General features: G+C 48.5%; 4 protein-coding genes across 4 annotated transcripts; 2 read left to right on the forward strand and 2 right to left on the reverse strand.

Annotated features, from left to right (window-relative positions):
• Nucleotides 1–1004: 1004 nt before the first annotated feature.
• Nucleotides 1005–9184, reverse strand: QC764_500380 (Type I Iterative PKS). Its single transcript, XM_062947302.1, has 8 exons — nucleotides 8249–9184; nucleotides 7686–8198; nucleotides 7524–7631; nucleotides 6583–7470; nucleotides 3040–6530; nucleotides 2728–2985; nucleotides 2521–2678; nucleotides 1005–2458 (listed from the first exon to the last, which is right to left on the reverse strand). Exons 1-8 carry the CDS (start codon nucleotides 9075–9077, stop codon nucleotides 1066–1068), a joined length of 7638 nt encoding a protein of 2545 aa, XP_062799746.1. The 5' UTR covers nucleotides 9078–9184; the 3' UTR covers nucleotides 1005–1065.
• A 737-nt stretch (nucleotides 9185–9921) lies between these two features.
• QC764_500370 (uncharacterized protein) lies at nucleotides 9922–12328 on the reverse strand. The gene is made up of 7 exons (XM_062947301.1): nucleotides 12155–12328; nucleotides 11971–12098; nucleotides 11731–11918; nucleotides 11649–11681; nucleotides 11205–11594; nucleotides 10789–11151; nucleotides 9922–10732 (listed from the first exon to the last, which is right to left on the reverse strand). The coding sequence occupies exons 3-7, from the start codon at nucleotides 11902–11904 to the stop codon at nucleotides 10022–10024; spliced, it is 1671 nt and encodes a 556-aa protein (XP_062799747.1). The 5' UTR covers nucleotides 11905–11918; nucleotides 11971–12098; nucleotides 12155–12328; the 3' UTR covers nucleotides 9922–10021.
• A 30-nt stretch (nucleotides 12329–12358) lies between these two features.
• QC764_0086760 (uncharacterized protein) lies at nucleotides 12359–13273 on the forward strand (the record flags this gene model as incomplete). Its single annotated transcript, XM_062940870.1, is given in 4 exon segments — nucleotides 12359–12377; nucleotides 12391–12800; nucleotides 12856–13098; nucleotides 13158–13273. The coding sequence occupies 3 exon segments, from the start codon at nucleotides 12659–12661 to the stop codon at nucleotides 13271–13273; spliced, it is 501 nt and encodes a 166-aa protein (XP_062799748.1). The 5' UTR covers nucleotides 12359–12377; nucleotides 12391–12658.
• Nucleotides 13274–13336: 63 nt separating this feature from the next.
• On the forward strand, nucleotides 13337–16306 carry QC764_0086770 (uncharacterized protein; the record flags this gene model as incomplete). The annotated part of the gene is made up of 6 exons (XM_062940871.1): nucleotides 13337–13664; nucleotides 13725–14119; nucleotides 14180–14744; nucleotides 14799–15355; nucleotides 15404–15796; nucleotides 15995–16306. 6 exons carry the CDS (start codon nucleotides 13337–13339, stop codon nucleotides 16304–16306), a joined length of 2550 nt encoding a protein of 849 aa, XP_062799749.1.
• Nucleotides 16307–19247: the final 2941 nt, after the last annotated feature.

A 19247-nucleotide genomic window follows, 5' to 3' on the forward strand; every position in this document is an offset into this window, starting at 1 on the left:
AATTTTTCGATTTGAAGTAATTTAAACTTATATAAATATATTATTATATTCCGGTATATTTTTTTCTTCTTCTTTTACCTATTCTACCATTTTTTACCGTTTTTAAAAAACGTTGGTAATAATAATACGTAGTTAAAATAATATTTTACGAAAGGCTTCAATATTAAAAAGAAATTAATAAATGATAAATCTCGATTAAACTGGGTATATATATGAATTATGAATAATTATAAAGTCAAAATTAATGTAATTCTAAAATAAATTTAATTATGTCGGATTATCGGTTAATTCCGGATTTATAAAAACCAAAAAAGTTACCCAAATAATAATAATAAATATTTTTTAGTATTAATTAATAATAGATTATTTCTAATTTTTACTTTAAAAAATACATAAAGCAGATATGAAAATTTTATTAATAATATTTATTATATTATTACTATAATTTACTTTAATAATAATAAACTATTTAACCCGTTCGTTATTTTTATATAAGATAATCTAGGTTTCGAACTTAGTTATATTAGCGAAATAATTATTTTTAATAAGCTATTTATAATTCAAATTTTTATTGGATCTTACTTAGTTAAAAAAGCACGAAAAATAATATTTTACCTATTAAAAAAGTTAATTATAATAAGGCTTTAGTATTTTATAAAACTTTTAATTATAAATTTATGAGTATTTCCTTAACCTTCCCGCATTACTTTATAATTCAAAAAGTCGTAAGAATATTTACTAATAATAGGAAAGGGGTTTTATTTCGGACGAAAGAGGTATAGACCGATTAAAACGGTAACGGCCGTTTAGATAAATAGTTAGGCCGATATTTAGTTCCTTCATACGGCTTTACAGTGTTGGTTACATCAAAAAGTGAACATCATCATCAATATCATTGTCACCACTTTTATATCTTATTGGAGGATCCGTCCAATTACTCGACTAATAAACTTTAATATCAATGCGAATTGACTTTGATTGGTTGGACAAGAAGATAGCCAAGCATGATTCATTATGATTCATTATTTGAAAGGATAGTGGACCTTTGCTAGCAGCTACACAGCCTCATGCTCTTTCAGCCAGCAATCTCTCCACGACACTCATCGCCAGACTCTCAATCGACGGCGCCCCCATAATCTCCAGAACCGTCACCTCAGTTCCCAGCCGCTGCCGACACCAGTTGCGCAACTCGATAGCCATCAGAGAATCGATGCCCAACGATACCGGGCTTGCCGTGACATCCAGGCTCTCGACCGGCTTCATCATGAAGGTCAGAAGCGTTGTGCCAATGTGCCGCGAAATGATGGCGCTGGCAGACGGCTCAGAAAATATCTGAGCATTGTCGCTCGCAGCAGCAAATAATTCGTCGAGATCAGTGCAGCCATCCTGCTTCTCCAGCATTGCGCTTGGCATACTGCCCGCTGTGCCGGCCTTTTGCTTCTCATGGCTTCGCAACACACCGAATCTAGGGTCTCGACCCCACAGCGAGACGGCACGATTCTGGGCCGAAGCTCGCGACTCATCAACCCTCAGCCCAATAGCCAGCTGACTCTTGTTGACAAAGGATTCAGCGGTTGCGGACCTCTTCGGAGCAGGGGGGCCTGATGTCTTTATTGCAAGCTCTAGAGCATCAAGAACCTTTTGCTCGCCCAGGATATGCGCACCCTTGGACTGGAACAGCTCTTTGACGGCCTTGTTCTGGCTCACGTAGCCGACATCGCCCACAATGCCGACATCCATGACCGACGCGCAGAGACCGAGATGATGGCGATACTGAACAAACGAATCTAGGAACGTGTTGGCAGCAGCGTAGTTGGCCTGCCCCCGGTTGCCCCAGACACCAGAGGAAGACCCAAAGAGAACGAAAAAATCGAGGCTTTCGTCCGAAAAGGCCTTGTGCAGGTTCCATGTCCCTTCAACCTTGGGGCCCATGACTGCCTCCCAGTCGCTGTGTGTCATTTGGGGGAATGCGGCATCCCTCAGAACCATGGCCAGCTGAACCACACCAGCAACAGGGGGCCGTGCCTCGGATGCGACCCGGCGGACATCTTGCAAGCTTGTTACACTACCCTTGATGACCTTGACAGCGCAGCCCATGGCGGCAAGCTCCTCGGTAAGTTGGGAAGCTTCTGGAGCATCTTGGCCGCTTCGAGACAAGAAAACCAGATGCCTTGCGCCGCTCTCTGCCATCCAGATGGCTACCTGTCGACCCAGGCCACCCAGCCCACCGACAAGAAGATACGATGCATCTGCACGAAGGGAAAACCCGCTCCGGACAGTGGCTGTAGCCGGGAGAAGTAAAGGGTCCCCAGGCATACGCACCACCAGCTTGCCGGTATGCTGTCCTGTCTGCATGAACCGCAACCCGTCTTCCAGCTGGGACCAATCGTAGCAAGTCATCGGGAGGATAGGATGGATCTTTCCTGCTTTGTAAAACGCCATGGCCCGTTCCAGCAAACTGTGATGAATGTCAGCGGGCTTGCAATACGAGCTTCAAGCCGGGAACGAGATGTATTGTACCTTTTGGCCATTTCTGGTCTCTTGACGTACATGGGCGCAAGGTCAACGCCGAAGAAGGAGCGGTTCTCCTGAAACATGTCCATGGCCAACTTACCGTGGCCGATGAAATCTCTCTTGCCAATCTCGACCATGCTGCCAAACTCGGCAACGCATTTCCACTGGTGCTTTGTTAGCCTTGGAGCCGGGTGTATGTGCACGGGTACTGACCGAAGCATGGAGGAGATCCCCCGACAGAGAGTTGAGAACAACATCAACGCCCTGCTCCTTTGTTTCACGATAGACGCCATCCACAAAGCTAGAGTCTCGAGAGTGGAAAATGCGCTGTCTCGGGATGTCAAAGGTATCAACAAGGTACTGGACCTTTTCTTCGCTACCGACTGTTGCATAAATCTCCGCTCCTACCATGCGAGCAACATGGATCGCTGCGATACCAATCCCGCCACAGGCGGAGTGGATGAGAACGGACTGTTGAAGGACTTAGCACCTTTTAGCGATCAAACAGAGCTTGGACCGACTTACCTGACCGGCTTTCAGCCTTGCCAGATCCAACAAGCCATGGATAACCGTGCAGTACACGCTCGGAATTGTCGCTGCTTCTTCGAATGAGATCTCGTCTGGTATCTTGGCCACAATTCTTGCCTTTACCCTGGTGGCATAGCTGTTGAACGCGCCCACAGCCACCCTGTCTCCCACTTTGAGGCCATTGGAAGCAGCACCGGGTCCGACAGCGCTGACGACACCGGCGCACTCCAACCCCAGCCCTGTCCCCTCGACCTTTTGTCCGTCAATCACCCCCATAGCGGTCAGGATGTCCTTGAAGTTCATCCCTGCCGCTCTTGTGTCGACAATAACCTCATCACCAACCAGCGTGGATGCACCAAGCTCTGAGTTGGGGACATTTACCCATTCGAGGCCTTTCAGCGATCCCCGTTTCGTTACTTTGAGCTTCCTAGCCGCTCCGGCGGATGCCGAGTCAACTTCGAGAGCCAAGCTGTCCTCCACAGAAAAGCGATGGAAACGAGGGACATAAACGGTGTTTCTGACCAGGGCATACTCGTAGTCGGTCCCGGAATCGTCGTCGCCTTGGTCTCCACCGGAGGCGATTTGCTGTTGAAAGTGGCAGAGAACTTGGCAGATTGTATTCATCTGTTCGTCAGAAGCCAAAAAGTCCAGGTTTTCGAGCTCAAGGGTGGCAAAGTCGACGAGAAGCTCATTGCGAATAGTGCGAGCGAGACCAAGAATACGTGAGTACTGGGGCTCTGTGCAGTTGACTTGGGACGATTTAGTCAACCACAGCATTCCAAAGCCGCTTGAGCTGCCAAGGTTCGTGGTAAATGCCTGGAGCTGGGAGAAGGCGGTTGGAGATAAACCATCGAGGAAGGGCTTGTTTGTCTCGAGATCGAGAATGGAGATTATGTCGCTCTTTGGAGTGTCATGGAGCCCAATGATTTCCACTTCAAAATTGCGGTTCTGGAGGGCCTTGACCACGGCGTTGGCAACGGGGCTTTCTGGCTGCGCTGACAGGACGGAGATGCCTCGGCGGTCCACGGGAGGAGGAGGAGCACACGATGCGACCCAGGTAATGTTGAGCTCGTAGAACGCGTCCTCTTCATTGAGCATAACCGGGTGAGCATGCTCAAACCCAGCTTTGGACATTTCATCAATCCATCTTTGATAGCCAACGTATGGTTCGTCGAGACGACCATCTGCCTCTCCCAGCCACCAACCCGAAAGCGGGCCCATGGTGTAGTTGAACCACTTTGTCGTTGGGGAAAGCTCTTGCAAAAGCATCTGCCCATCAGGCTTCAGTAGCTTCCTCACGTTGACAAGCGTCTCGTGCAGGCTGGGCGTGGCGTGCAAGACGTTGGTGGCAATGACGAGATCATATGAGCCAAGTTTAAATCCCTGACTTGCTGGGTCAATACTGATATCAAGGGGCATAAACTCCATGGCTTTGACTTTGTCGAATCTTTCCTTGGCCGCAGGGAAAAAGCCAGCAGAGATGTCGGTGAAGGTGTAGGACGAGAAGGAATCCAGCGAACCCAAGACTACCTCGGTCGTTGCTCCAGTGCCGGCCCCGACTTCGAGAATCTTTAGGTTCGGCTTGCTGTGGCTCAGCAGTCTTAAGAATTGGCTGTAATTCTTGTTGTCAATGAAGTTGTACAAGTTGGTCAACACATCTCCCTTTCGAAGAACCTCGAGTGCTTCAATGTCGCCGCGGAAAATCTCCTCGATTGCATCAAAGATCCTGTGAACAGCCGTGCCAATGATGGATGCCTCTGTGTTCTCAATCTCCCTGGCTGTTTGGGAAATAAGAGTCACTCGCTCCGTCGAGGATAGCTGGAGGAGTTCGTCAACATTATCGACGAGGGCATATCCCCGACTCTTGGCCTGTTCCACTTGGGCGTGCAACCAAGCATGAAATTTCCTGAGATGCTCATGGGCGATTGTATGGATGACGCCCTCCAGGCGCTTACAAGCCTCGATGGAGCAGCATAGCGTCAACTTTTGCAACAAGGGAAATGTTTCTCGCTCCACCAGGGTCCGGACGTCGACCAAGTCTCTCAGGTCTTGAAAGGCCACATGGGGCTTCCATACGAGGTGCGCGCCAGCATGAGGATCAACTTCAGGAGCAGGCTCTTCTTCCCCCACAGGGGACAGTTTGATGTCTCTGATGACCAGCACAATATCCTCATTGTTTCGACCAACGCCCATGCATGTGCCATCGACGCCTCCTCTGACTGTGTAGTCAGCCCCAGCCTCCACAGTCATCTCATTATTGGCACCCAAAGTCCCGATGTAGACATCACCAAGGAACGTGGGGACGATCGACCGCTTGTGCATGGCTCGTGTCTGTCCACGGCAAGCCGCTGCCATGAACAACTGGAGACAGCAGTCAATGGTCGTCGGGTGAAGCTGATAGACAGAGTCGTTCTCATCGATTCGGTTGACGATGTGAGCCACAGCCTTGTTCTCGGCAGGATGAGCAGAAAGCCTCTCGATGCCCTGAAACCGAGGACCGTAGTTAAGCCCGACATTGCGCCACGTCTGGTACCACGGTCCTGCCGCAATCTTTCTCGGCAGGTCCCTGATTGCGGGCACCTCGACGCCGTCAAGGTGTCGTCCACCTATGACCTGACCAGAGCAGTGCTTGGTCCACGCCCCTCCGTTGCACGACGAGATTGTAAACTCGTACCACGCCGAGTTCAGGCTCGTTGTCAGACGGTGGGGACGCAGCGTTAAAACGGTCTCGTTGTGCCCCGAGTCTCGGCATATCATGGCGTGGCCGATGGATACCTCTCGGAGAGTGTAATCAGTGCAGCCCGTGACCTGTCGAACGGCTTCACCTGCCATGGCAATGTAGCCTGCCGCAGGAAAAACGATATCGGGCCCGACCATGTGATCTCTGATCCAGGGGACATCGGCGAGGCGCAAAATGTTTCGCCATGCAGGCTCAGCATCACCACACTCGGCAATGTGAGACCCCAAGAGGTCGTGACGGGGAAACTTGGGAAATCTCCTCATGTGGGACAGGCGGCTTTCGTACCAGTAGTGACCCTCATAATGCCAGGGATGGTTGGGGAGGTTGGTCAAGACTTTGCCACGGGGGTTGATGTCTTGAAATGCAAGCTTGAAGCCTCTTGTGAATAGCTCGCCGGCGAACGTTAGCATGTTGATAGTCCCATCTTGGCCTCTGACCAAAGTAGGGAGGTATTCGACCTTGTTTGGCTGAAAGGTTTGCATGATCTGCCTGAGAGGACCAGCAAGCGCCGAATGAGGTCCAATTTCGGCAATAATGCTCTCGGGAAAACGAGCAAGGACAGTTTGAACAGCCGTGTGGAAGAGCACTGGTGATTCCAGATTGCTTCTCCAGTACGAAGCATCCAAAGATCCTCCCTGGTCAAGGATTTTGTTGGTGACGGTTGAGAAGAACGGTACCGAGGGCGACTTGCTTGAAACAAAAGGACGAAGCATTGTTTCGTATATCTCGCCAACGCTCTTCATGTGATCTAGAGTTCTGTCAGCTTATTTTCTTTGATGGAATCACATGGACAAGCTTACGGGAGTGGTACGCCATCTCCACCACCAGCTTTCTTACAAACACATCAGGGGCTTCCTCTTTGATCTCGGCAATGACTTGGTCGATCTTGTCCGCGTCGCCGGACAAAGTCACGCTGGTTGGACTATTTTCGCAGGCAACCACCACGCCAGGGACGAGAAACAGGTCCACCCCGTCTTTGCCCAATCCAACAGCGGCCATGGCTCCTTTTTGGCCGGTCTGCTGTCCCATGACAAAACCTCGCAGATACGCAGCAACGATGGCCTCTTGCATGTCTAAGGCGGAGGCAGCATATGCCGCAGCAATCTCTCCGCTCGAATGACCGACGACACCTGCCGGGACGACTCCAAACTTTCTCAGCAGGTTAACAATGATGATCTGAACGGCTGTGCAGAGAGGCTGCGAGAACTCTGCCTTGTTGACATTGCTTGTCTCTTTGGGGCGTAAAAGTTCGTCTCTCAGAGTCCATGCCGGCGGACATGGCAAGCCTGACAACACCTTGTCCATGATATCGAGGTCGTCCGAGGCAGAGGGAAAACTGGAAATCAATGTTGATCCCATACTGGCCCACTGGCTGCCTTGGCCATTGAATGCGAAAACGACACCCGAAGGGGTACTGGCCGCCTTTTGGGGCGCGGCAAACACAGTGGGTGCGCTTTCAACTGCCACCGCGTATGAACGGAAATCGAGATGTTCCCGCCGCTCTCCAAGGGTATAAGCCAAGTCTCCCACAGAGTCAGCATGTTTGTCAAGATAGTCGACAATGTCTCGGGCTCCTTTGAGGACGGAGTCAGGAAGGCTACCCGTGACAACCAGGAGTCTGGGCGTCGACTTGGGACTGGTCAAAACCATGGGAACCGAAAAGGAGTCTGCCGAGTCCAGGATGACATCTTGCGGATAAAGTTAGCTGTCTGTCGTGGCCACCAAATGAGCACACACTTACGGGCATTAGCGCCGCCTATTCCAAAGCTGCTGACGCTGATACGCTCGTGGCGGTCTCGGGGCCAAGGGGTCGGTTCCACCGGCACTCGGAGGCCCTTTTGGAACGGAACTGCAACAATTCCGGTTAGATAAATGTCGGAAAACTGCATGGCATAGGTCTTACTCTTTGGGTTCGGCTTGTCAAACTTGATATTGGGAGGAATGACTTTGTGCTCAAGCGCCAGAACACTCTTGATGACGCCAGTTAGGCCAGAAGCACCCTCGGCGTGGCCCAGGTTCGGCTTGACAGAGCCGATGTATACACCCTTTTCGTAAAAGACGTTGGCAATGGCGGTTGTCTCGATGGGGTCTCCAGTCTTTGTGCCTGTGCCATGTGCCTCAACCATGGCCGTCCGGGTGAAGTCGCTGATACCCGCTTTGTTATAACAGTCTCGTATCAATGCCTCGTGGCTTTTGGAACTGGGCTGCGCAATGCCTTGCGTCTTGCCGTCGAAGTTGGTTGCTGTTCCCCTGATGATGGCACGGATGGGGTTGCCATCCCTGATGGCCTCGTCGAGGCGCTTGAGGTAGATCATGTTGACAGCTTCGCCTCGGGCATAGCCGTCAGCGTCGGCGTCAAAGGTCCGACATGAGCCATTTGGGCTGAGAACTCCCTGTTCAGCAAGAGCCTGAGTCACTATGAACTGTTAGCTTCTGTTCTTCTTGAGTAGGTGTTGAGGAACCTACTGTTCATGTTCATGATCAAGTTGGAACCTCCGACAATGGCACTGGAGATGTCTTCGTTCTGTATTGCCTTGGTGGCCAGATCAAGGCAAATCAGCGAGCTTGAGCAAGCAGTCTTGACGATGAAGCTTGGTCCCTTGAAGTCGTACTCATACGAGATTCTGTTGGCCAACAAGAAGTCTTCTGTTCCAGTGATCCGGTAGGGTCCGGCCTCCTGGGTATCTCTGGATTGCATCTCAAACCAATCTTGTCCAAAGGTTCCCACATAGCAACCAATCCGTTTGCCTCTCCAGTCCGCTTCGCCTGCATTCTCAAGGCATTCCCTGGTGATTTCCAGGAGCAACAGCTGTTGAGGATCCAGCTTTTCGACTTCGTTCCTCGTCATGGACAACAACGAAGCGTCAAACTGGGTAAGGTCGCGGTCCAGAAAGTAACCATGAGTTGTGTTGACCGTCCCACTCTTGCCGGTGGAAGAGAGGAAACTATCCACATCGTAGCGTGAGGTTGGAATGCGACTACGAGCGTCACGCTTGTTAACCAGCAGATCCCAGAACTGCTCGGAGGATGTGATACCTCCAGGCAGGCGCATAGCCATGCCGCAGATTGCCACTGGAACTGAGGGATTGTTGCTTGCACGCTTGGAGTCTGATATGGCAGCAGCAAGAGCATCCGCCGTCATGATTGAAGTAGGGATATCATCATAGGCTGTTGTGACCGAGCCCGCATCCGAGCCGGAGCCGGGTGTCTTGCTGATGATCTCCTTGACGCCAATCTCACCGGAGAGAAGATGCTTGGAGTCGGTCAGAGCCGGAGGTGCTTGGTTGAGATGCATGATGGCGTTGAGATAGCAGAGAGGCACGATGACTGCCTAGGCAGACCTAGGGCTTTGAGTCTACGACGAAGCTAGAGCGGTCTCTATATAGTGGTGCGAAGACATTTCCTCACATGCTGTGCCTGAAAGTGAGATACTTCGACCCTACAAGCCTCTTTGAAGCCGGGGTGTAAGGTACCTAGTTCGGGCACCTGCCCTGGAGAACGAACAACAATCTGTGAGCCTGTAGGAACCGGACTTGCAGCCCAAAACAGTCAGCTCCTCCGCATACCGAGCTGTCTCGACTGCCGGAAAGTGAGGAGGAGCCGTGATCACCGCCACGTTCCTATTCCCACTCGCACTCGGGAAGGAACAGGCGCAGCAAAGCGAGCCATTCCGGAGATGTGTCAACCTTGCCGTAGGATAACGGCGGGTATACTTCCTAGATACTACCCGAACTACCAGTCCACGAACAGTCATTCCATGATACTATCAACTTGAATGGACACTAGGAAAGTCTTGGTAAGGCTCAGCAATCGTCGGGTAGAGAAGGCTGATATCTACGCCTCTCTTCCCACGACTGATGCATCCGGTGGTGCGTGAAGGGCGGGTCGTTGGCCTCTCGATATTGATTTTGCCACGGTTCTGCTTCTACCGGAATTAGTAACCCATTGTTTCGGTAATCAGGGCGCGTAGGGCTGATAACAAATCATGATAGTCATCACCAATTGAAGGGATCTCGATATCAGGTTTACTTGGCGGACCGAGTCACCGAAACTATTTGACAGTCGGATGAAGAATCCTCCCGCCCTGTGGCACAGCAGGGATACTCGCGAAATGGGCCACCATGCACTCCCGGCCGGTATGCTGGCCAGTGGCGTAGTCAGTCAAGATGGCTACGCTTGACTGGCAAACGGAGTTCTCATGGTTGGCAAATTTGATGTTCTATTCGACATGCTGGCAGCCTAGGCGCTCACATCCCCCTTTGGGGAATGCCTGCCCTGCAGTTTATGTTCGGAATCCAACTTCCTATCTAGGGTGTGGTGTTTCATGAAGAAGCTTGCCAATAAGCACGACGCTGAGAGACCCACCAACAGGCTGAATACTCCATGAAACCCTTTCACATAAGATTCTAGTATCGCATCCTTTGTGGGGCCGCTTTGCATGGCGTGGAGTCTCGCCACAAATGACTCTGCATCAACTGCAATGACGAGAGCATCAGCGACTTTCCTTTCTTCAAGTGCTCTCAGCAGCACATTTTGGAATGTTGTGCCGCCCAAGGCAACTCCCAAACACATGCCGAGTGTCCGCATAAACATGAACATGGTGACAGCATACGCGACATCAACTGTCTTGGCCATGGTCTGCGTAGCCACGTTAAGCGCGCTGAGCAAAAGTCCCTGGCCGATGCTGGAAACAAGCAAGATGAAGACAGTTGCTGCCACTGAACGGTCTCGGTCCAAGAGGAATAACAGACCATTCCCCAATGTTGTCACTGCCAGCCCACCCCAAACAGCCCATAAAAATGACCCGAACCGTGTAATCATCAGGCCTGTGACGATGCTGGCGGGGAAAAGAACTAGGTTTACCGCCACCATGATGACAGCCACTATTGTCGGGTTTATGGCCTTGATGGACTGGTAATAGAACATGATGTAAAACAGGTGCGAGAAGAGCTTTGACGTTATTAGTGTGGGGCCCTCAAATAGGGGTTCAGGGGTGGGTGACGCACCAGAAATCCATGAACTGTGGTGCAGATGTAAACAAGCACCGCAGACAGGCTGTTAAAGACTGAGACCCTCAAAAATGGGAAAGCAGGGACGCGTTTCTCATAAACCACCGTTAGCAACAGGCCAACCGCACCCACGATGATTGGCACAAGTGTTTGATAGGAGTTCCATGGAAATTGGATTCCTGCCCAAGTGAGCCCGACCAAGAAGCTTGAGATGCTGGCGATGAATAAAACACCACCAGCCCAGTCAACAGCGGTAAGGTTCTCCGCAAAAGTTCTCTTCTTCTCTGGCCTGAGATTGACTGTGAGAGGAACAATCAAGAGCCCAAGACAGCAGATGGGAAAGTTGATGTAAAAGAGCCACTGGTTTTGTTGTCAGCATTGCTGCCTCATGAAAATGATCGATTAAAACATACCCTCCATGTTGTGTGCTCAGTAATCACACCGCCAAGGACGGGACCACAGATGGCACCTAAGCCCCAGGCCAACAAGGTGAAGTTGCCGTATTTTGGTCTCTGCCTGAGAGGCACAATATCCGACACGATGATGTAGGACATTGTCTGGATGCCCCCGGCCCCAACACCTTGCAAGGTTCGGCCGGCCAGCAGCTGGGTCATGGTGTGGGATGTGCAACATACTACTGTCCCCACGGTAAAGAAAAGAAGCGACACCATGAGCAGCTCACGGCGACCAAAGATGTCAGACACGGCGCCAATACAGGGAACAAGTGCTGCATTGGCCAGCAGAAAAGATGTGCCTGTCCAAAAGGTTGCTGCAGAGGTTCCGCCGAGTTCATGGGCGAGTGTCTGGCCTGCCATGTCAGTGCCACTGCCATTTTTTGGTCAGGAGAGAGAACAAACAGGCAGTGCTGGAATCAGAATCATCACATCAACCTGACGGACAGTCAGCAAATGCGCAGGGAGATGGCTGCTATGTGCTCACAGCAATGATGAAAGAGATAATGGACAGTGTCAACAGAATCATCCACTCCTGTCTCCCGGCCTTCCATGCGTTTAACTCTCCCCCCGCCTGTTCGCTGCGTTCGATGCTAATCTGTTGGTCCGTTACGAGATGAGCTGGAAGTTGGCTGGCATCGTGGGGTGATTGCTGTGCCATTTTCCTTGCGATCGCTTAGAAACAAAAATCAGTATCGAATCAGACAAGAGGCAGAAGGACACCCACCATCGCCAGCAAAAGGGTGGTTGTGCTTGGCCTTGAAGTTATGTAGGACTGGGGCTGCTTTCTTGCTCGAAGATGCCTCGGCTTGGGTGAAGCTGCCATGATGACTAACAGTTTACAGTTTACCGCATCTGCCAGATAAGGAAGGTTAACTCGGCAAAATAAATGAAAACACGGCGCAAGATACCTGTTGGCGAGTTTTGCCCCATCAGAGCATGCGTGGAACTCCCTACCTCTATTCGGTGTCTCTGGAACACACGCGCGTGCAATGCAACTCGTGTGTGACGGTCCCGGAGAAGGCGCAAGGCGGTGGCTAGGAACCCATTGTGTTCGTTATCGGCCTGCGAAAGAGGTGATGTGGTGTGCCGGCTCGAATATGGGTGGGCAAATAATCTATTACGCCACGCTAAGCCGTGCTTGCTAATGGACCATGAGACACTGGGATGCGGCACAGAATACCTGACACAGTGCCGCATTTACCGTACTGAATGTCTCTCCCGCCGTGTCCTCGCCCGCCTGGGTTGCCAAGCAACCCCTCAGCCGACCCAACGAGAACCACGGCTGGAGTGGAAGAGATTGGAACACCGGACATATTGGCCCAGAGGCAAACCAGTACAGACGCTAGATTGCTCGACAAGCTGCTTTTATCTTGAGCGCTCAATAATCAACCCTTTGGCGACGAGACATCGACATGGCCACGCACAATGTTGCTGTCGCCCTTGACAAACGGGAGTCTATCCCTGGTCCGTCACCGCTCCCACTGTTGGGGAATATTCGAGACATCGATGTCAAAAACACTGTTAGAAGTCTTAATGAGCTCGCTGACTCTTATGGTACGCCGAACTGCTTTTACAATAATGTTTCCCACTGTAGCTGAACCAAACACAGGACCAATCTACCGCTTGAAACTCGGGGTCGCCAATGTCATAATCATTTCCAGCTATGGACTCATCAATGAAGTCTTGTCCCGGAAGGAGTTCATTAAGTATCCCGTTGGGACCGTGATGCGCATGAGAGACGTGATTCATGACAGCCTTATCACTGCCTTCCACCATGAGGAAAACTGGGCGATTGCACATCGCACCTTGGTTCCTGCTTTTGGACCCTTGGCCATCAAACAAATGTTTGGCGGTAAGTTCGGCCGCTGGTTCTCCAGACTCTGTGTGCCATGACTAAAACAATTGTGACAGAGATGCATGATATTGGCTCTCAGCTCGTGCAGAAGTGGATTCATTCGGGGCCCACCACTGCTATCGACGTCGCGGCAGATTTGCAAAGTCTTGCGTTGGACACACTTGCGCTGTAGGTCTCTTCTCAGGTCTATTACCCAGGGCTGTTTGCGTGCTAAAAAACTGGGTCGAGATGTGCGATGGACACACGATTCAACTCTTTGTCTCGAGATGCGGATGAGCCACACAAGCTCGTCAATGCCTTGAACGGCATATTTTCCGAAGTCACAGTGCGGGCTGCCAGACCAGCGTGGTTTACCAAGCTGCAGTGGTCTGCAAATCGCAAGTTCGACGAGAATAACGCTTTTCTCCGCAAACTCGCCCACGAGGTGATCAGTCACCGCCGAGCAAACCCATCCCAGAAGAAGGATTTGTTGAATGCCCTGGTGAACGGCAGAGACCCGGCCACAGGTAATTCCTTGACAGATGATTGCATCATAAACAACATGATGGCGTTTCTGATTGCTGGTATGTTTTGTTCCCGTCACTTATGTGTTTTCAGCTTTTATTGATGCTGTCGTGTTGTAGGATCAGAGACAACTGGCAATTTGCTTGCGTTCCTGCTTTACTACCTCCTGGCAAACCCAAAGGCATACGCAACGCTACGAGAGGAGATCGATAGGGTGGTGGGGGGTGACCCTTTGGCCCCCGAGCATCTGAACAAGTTGCCGTACACCAAGGCTTGCCTGAGAGAAGCACTTCGGCTGCAACCTACGGTTCCCGTTCTAGCTGTCAAGCCAGTGGATGTAGATGGCCCGATCGTACTGGGACACAAGTGGGAGCTCGACGGACCGCAGACCATTCTTATTTTGCTTCACCATCTTCATCGAGATGCTTCTGTTTGGGGTGAGAATGCCCAAGACTTTAACCCTGAAAGAATGTTGGACAGGAACTTTGCGAAATTACCACCCAACGCATGGAAGGTTTGTCTACCCCTGACGCTCTTGCTCTTCAGTAGTATCTAACATCGCCGGGTTGCTTAGCCATTCGGAAATGGGCAACGATCCTGTATTGGGAATGAATTCGCCTTCCAAGAAGCCACCATTGCCGTTGCACTTCTCTTTCAGAAATTCGACTTCTCATTCGCGGACCCGGATTACAAACTCACCATCAAACAAGCGGCAAGTATCAAGCCAGCAAACTTCTTTGTACACGCCAAACTAAGACCTGGAGTCGATGCTTTGTCGACTAACCAGGGCGTTGTGCACGAGGACACCATCGGGAAACCCGCTCCAGCCACAGAGAACGTATTTTCAGGCGTCAATAACCTAAAACCGATCATTGTCTACTACGGCTCCAACATGGGAACATCAATGGAGCTTGCCAATAATCTGGTAAAGTCAGCTATTCAGCGAGGTTTCCAGTGCACAGCAGCGGCTCTTGATGAAGCCACCGGGAGTCTCAGGCCGGGAGTTTTGTCTGTATTCATCAGCTCGTCTTATGACGGACAGCCCACAAACAACGGGGCCAAGTTCATTGACTGGATCTCAGCATTGAGTCCAAACTCCTTGACGGGGGTTGAATTTGTGGTTTTTGGGTGTGGCAACCGTACGTTTTTCGTTTTACTGTTTTCCATCATACGGGCTAACCTAGAGGGAACAGGGGAATGGAGGGACACCTTTCAGCGTATCCCAAATCTTATCTTTGCTCTCTTGGAGAAACAGGGTGCGATATCCATCGCGGCAAAGGGAAGTGCAGATGCTGCCGAGGGCGATGTGCTCGCCCAGTTTGTGACGTGGCAGGCCAGTGACTTTTGGCCGTGTGTTGCAAACCTTCACGGCGTCGCTCCTGGAACTACAGATGAAGCATTGCGTGTTGCGGTTGTGCATCACAAACCTACTTTTCAGCCTATTCAGACGGGTGTTAGCGCCATTGTGAAGAAGGTCTATCGGCTTACTGATGATCGAGTTCGACCGAAATACCATCTTGAACTTGAGCTTCCGGAGGGGCACAACTACGAGGTCGGCGGCTATCTCGAGATACTGCCGCGCAACCCCCTAGAGCTTGTCAAACGAGCGCTCAGAGCCTTGGGGCTCAAAGAGGAAGATGTACTTGAGCTACACAGCTCGGCTTCAACCCCGCTACCTACTGGTGTGCCACTCCTGGCAAAAGACCTCCTTTCTCACCATTTGGATCTGAACCAGCCAGCCACTGTCAAGGTATGTTTTTCTTCATGACATCGGCGGCTTGTTTGCTAAGGAAAATAGCAACTGGAGCTGCTCAGGGATCACTGCGAAGTGGCAAAGGACAAGCAGGCCCTGGACTCGATCCTCGAAGAAGGCAACAGAACCAATGTCTTGACTCGTCGTCCGTCTGTCCTTCAGATTCTAGAGGCTGTCAAGATTGGCAACCTTCCCATGTCCACCCTAATAGGCCTCCTCCCACCACTCAAACCCAGACCTTACTCTATTTCATCCTCGCCATTATCATCGCCGTCAAGATGTACTTTGACTTGGTCCGTCTTGCAACACCCAGGTCTATCCCATCCTCGGTTTAGCCAAATCACCACTTACGGCCTCGCTTCCAACTTCCTGTCTGCGCTCAAAGACGGAGATACGTTGTCCGTTACAGTGAAACCCAGTCATGCCGCATTTTGGCCCGTTTTTTATGGACCTGGAGCGACACCCGTGATCATGGTTTGTGCTGGTGCGGGCCTTGCTCCTTTCAGGGGATTCTTGCAACACAGATTTGAGCTGTTGAGGCAGGGTTCAGTGCTTGAGACCAAAATGCCACCTGCCATGCTCTTTGTTGGCTGTCGGTCCCCTGCTGACAAAATCTACGCGGATACCTTGAGAGAGTGGGCTTTGGCTGCGAGAGTCGACATCTTCTACGCTTTCTCCCAAGACACGAAGAATACAGAGAGTGCAGGGTGCAAGTATGCTCAGGATAGACTTTTGCTGGAGCGAGTTCGGGTGATGGACCTGTGGGAACAGGGAGCAAGAATGTATGTTTGTGGGAGCAGGCTTGTGAACGAGGGTGTGAAGGAAGTACTCAAGAGGATGTATGTTGAGGGTGTGAAGAAGCAGAACGGCCAAGATCTTACGGAGGCGCAGGTTGAAGAGTGGTGGGCGAGTACAAGAAGGGACAGGTACGCGGTTGATGTGTTCTAGGCTGGGTGTGAACATAGAATCTTTATGTTTATATTTACCCAAGTAAGCAGAGTAGGCACGCGTCAAGCGAGATTCGCCAGGTAGAGTTACACAATATTGCTTAATAGGTAACGTTAGGTAGGTTGGATGACAAGGAAGTGGACTACATATGGATGTGGCCCAGGTAGGTTTGAACTACCCAAGCCATCTACCCACATTAAACCCTCCACAACCCTGGACCTCCGAAAGGCCCCCGATATCAAAACATACTTTATATTCCACCTACCAAGACCAAAAATAAAGCTTTTCTTTTACCTTTTTCTTCTCCAAGTACCCACCAATAGGTAAATATACCGAGGAGGATAGTAAAAATACCTAGAAAGGCATTGGCGCTAGTATAAGCCAGCGAAAAGCTTTTAATAAGTACGGGATTCCACGCTCCACCCTAAAGTACCGTGTTAATAGTACCCTACTAAAGAACCTTACCTATAAAAACTAATAGCGACTTTCTTACAGTTAAAAAATATTATTAGTTAACAAATCCTTTATTAAGAAAGCTTTAACAGCTACTTTATTAACTAAAATAAACTGATCTTAATCCCTTTAATAAATATTAAATATTTTATTTTATTATTCGTTATCCCGATATTAAAATAAAAATGAAAAAGAAAGTTAATTATATTCAAGTTAGTAAAATAACTTTAAAAATATTCATGAGTTCTTTAATTTATACTTTGTTATTAATTAAATCAAGTTTAAATATAAATATAATTATAATAAAATAAATATAATAAAAGGCTTTAAGAAAACCAGTTTAATTATCAAGTTTTAAAGTAAAATGAAAGGTCTATATATATTAAATAAAACGGAATAAGAACCTAAATTACTATACTTAAATATATTTTATAAAATAAAAAAGTGCTTTCCTCCGAAACTATTTTTAAAGATAAAGACCTTTAAAAATAGTAATTTAAAAATAAATTATATAAGGATTAATATATAACTATATTAAAGAACAGCTAGACTAATAATAACTTTACTATTAATTAATTTAAAAAAGTTTTTATATTAGAAATTAAATTTAAAGACTTATCAAAACCCTATCTTTTTATTTATAATAACAATAATTTATCATATTAGTAACGATTTTATAACTAGATACTATAGGAATAATATTTCTTTTTTTTTATTTACTATTTTTAGATCCTTTAAATTTTTAATATTAATTACTTTTTTAATATAAAAAAATATGAAAGGTTTATATTTATTAATAACGTCCTTACTAATTATATATTGGCTTGGGGTGCGGCTCACAAGCCTGAGGGTTTAAGTAAGGAATTGGAGCTCTCGGAGGATTAAAGCATTCAGGGGTTATGTATATAAACGGTCTGTTTCGGACATTCTATTTTTGACAGATCATCGACTTTTATTCCTTTATATTTTGTGCCTTGCACGCGTGCAGGCAATTCTGGTCCTCTAATCAGGCCAATCCGGTGCTTATTATGTGGCCTGCGAGCCCATAGTGTCTTTTCTTTGTCTTGCGTGAAGTGTGGCCTGCAAGTGAGCTACTGTCACGCAGGTGTGTTTATTTAGAAACCTTGTTAAGGGTATATTTATAGTGTTTTGGTTGATTTATACGTTTTTTCACTATTTCAATATTTAACGGTAAGGTCGATTTAATTTATTTATATAATTTTATTTATAAATAAGCCCTTAAGAAAAATAATATTACCGGCGGTTAGCGTAAGAAAGAATTATAGTTTATATATAAATGTAAATTACTTTTTTTAAACTAAATACTAATCTTTATAGTACCGTTAAATTTCTTTTTATAAATATTTACTTTCTATACTATAAGAGATTCTTAAATAACTAAAAACGTTAAGGACTTACTTAAGAATTCTATACCAGCCGGAAAACGGTTTACAGTCAGGACTTTTATTAGTATTATATTAATATTAAAATCTAAAATATTTATTTGTAAAACTAATACGGTAAGGTATTAATAGAACGCCTAAAGGGCCTAGGAAATAAAAAAGGCGGAAATTAAATAGAGAAGACTCGAATTCCAAGTTTGTAAGGCTCTGTGAACTGGAAGAGGCCCGCATTAAAGAGAGGGTGGTGGAAGAAGAAGTAGTAGCTAAGGAGGATGTGGAGCAGCTAGAGCCAGCCCAGTCTGTGCGGCGCAGCGCACGTCATCGGGTTTAAACCAGGCGCAAGCGAGAAGCAGATGCAATTTCTGACTCTGACAGTGATTGAGCTACATTTCGGTATTTCTCCCATAGAAATTGACCCAATATTAGTCTTGTTGTGGCCAGTGTGATTATTCAGGGGTAATCTCAACAAGGTTGTGTGGCTGGTGTGGTGGTGGTGGACCAGATCCACATGTGGTCCATTTCCTGGTCATCCAACCTATCATTTAGTGTTCTTTGAGGAGACTTTTGCCATGGCTTTCAGTCACTTCCAACTGGATATCCTCCGCTGTCATACCTTGTGTACTTGCGTTGATAGCCCAAGCCTGTCCCGGACAACATCAAAGGACAATAGAAGTTTGAGCTGGGTCAAAGTCCTGGAGTCCACAAGTCAGCTGAGACTGTCATATTCTCCTTGAATCATGTTGCCATGGAGTTTCATCAATCGATACCTAGGTAGTTCAGTTTTGCCCCTTTGAGCCGCTCTTAGATCACGAATCAATTCAAGGTACCTCACACAGTGCGCCTGTTCCGCTCAATTTGGTGTGGGTTGTAATGGCGTCTGATAAGTGCCTAGGTTGGGTGCCACTGAATAATCACCCACAAGCAACGCACAAGGTAGATCGTACCACGCGTTCCGCCTATAAAGATGCCAAGGGGGGCACAGAGAACAGATTCCGAGGTTGTAGCCCCCAATTACCTAGCCCTGTGTGCCCTCTTGGCGCACAGATCACGTCGGTTCGCGAATCATAGACATTTGTGATATCACC

Source organism: Podospora pseudoanserina, chromosome 5 (assembly GCF_035222485.1).
Source record: "Podospora pseudoanserina strain CBS 124.78 chromosome 5, whole genome shotgun sequence".
NCBI classification, from domain to species: Eukaryota; Fungi; Ascomycota; class Sordariomycetes; order Sordariales; family Podosporaceae; genus Podospora; species Podospora pseudoanserina.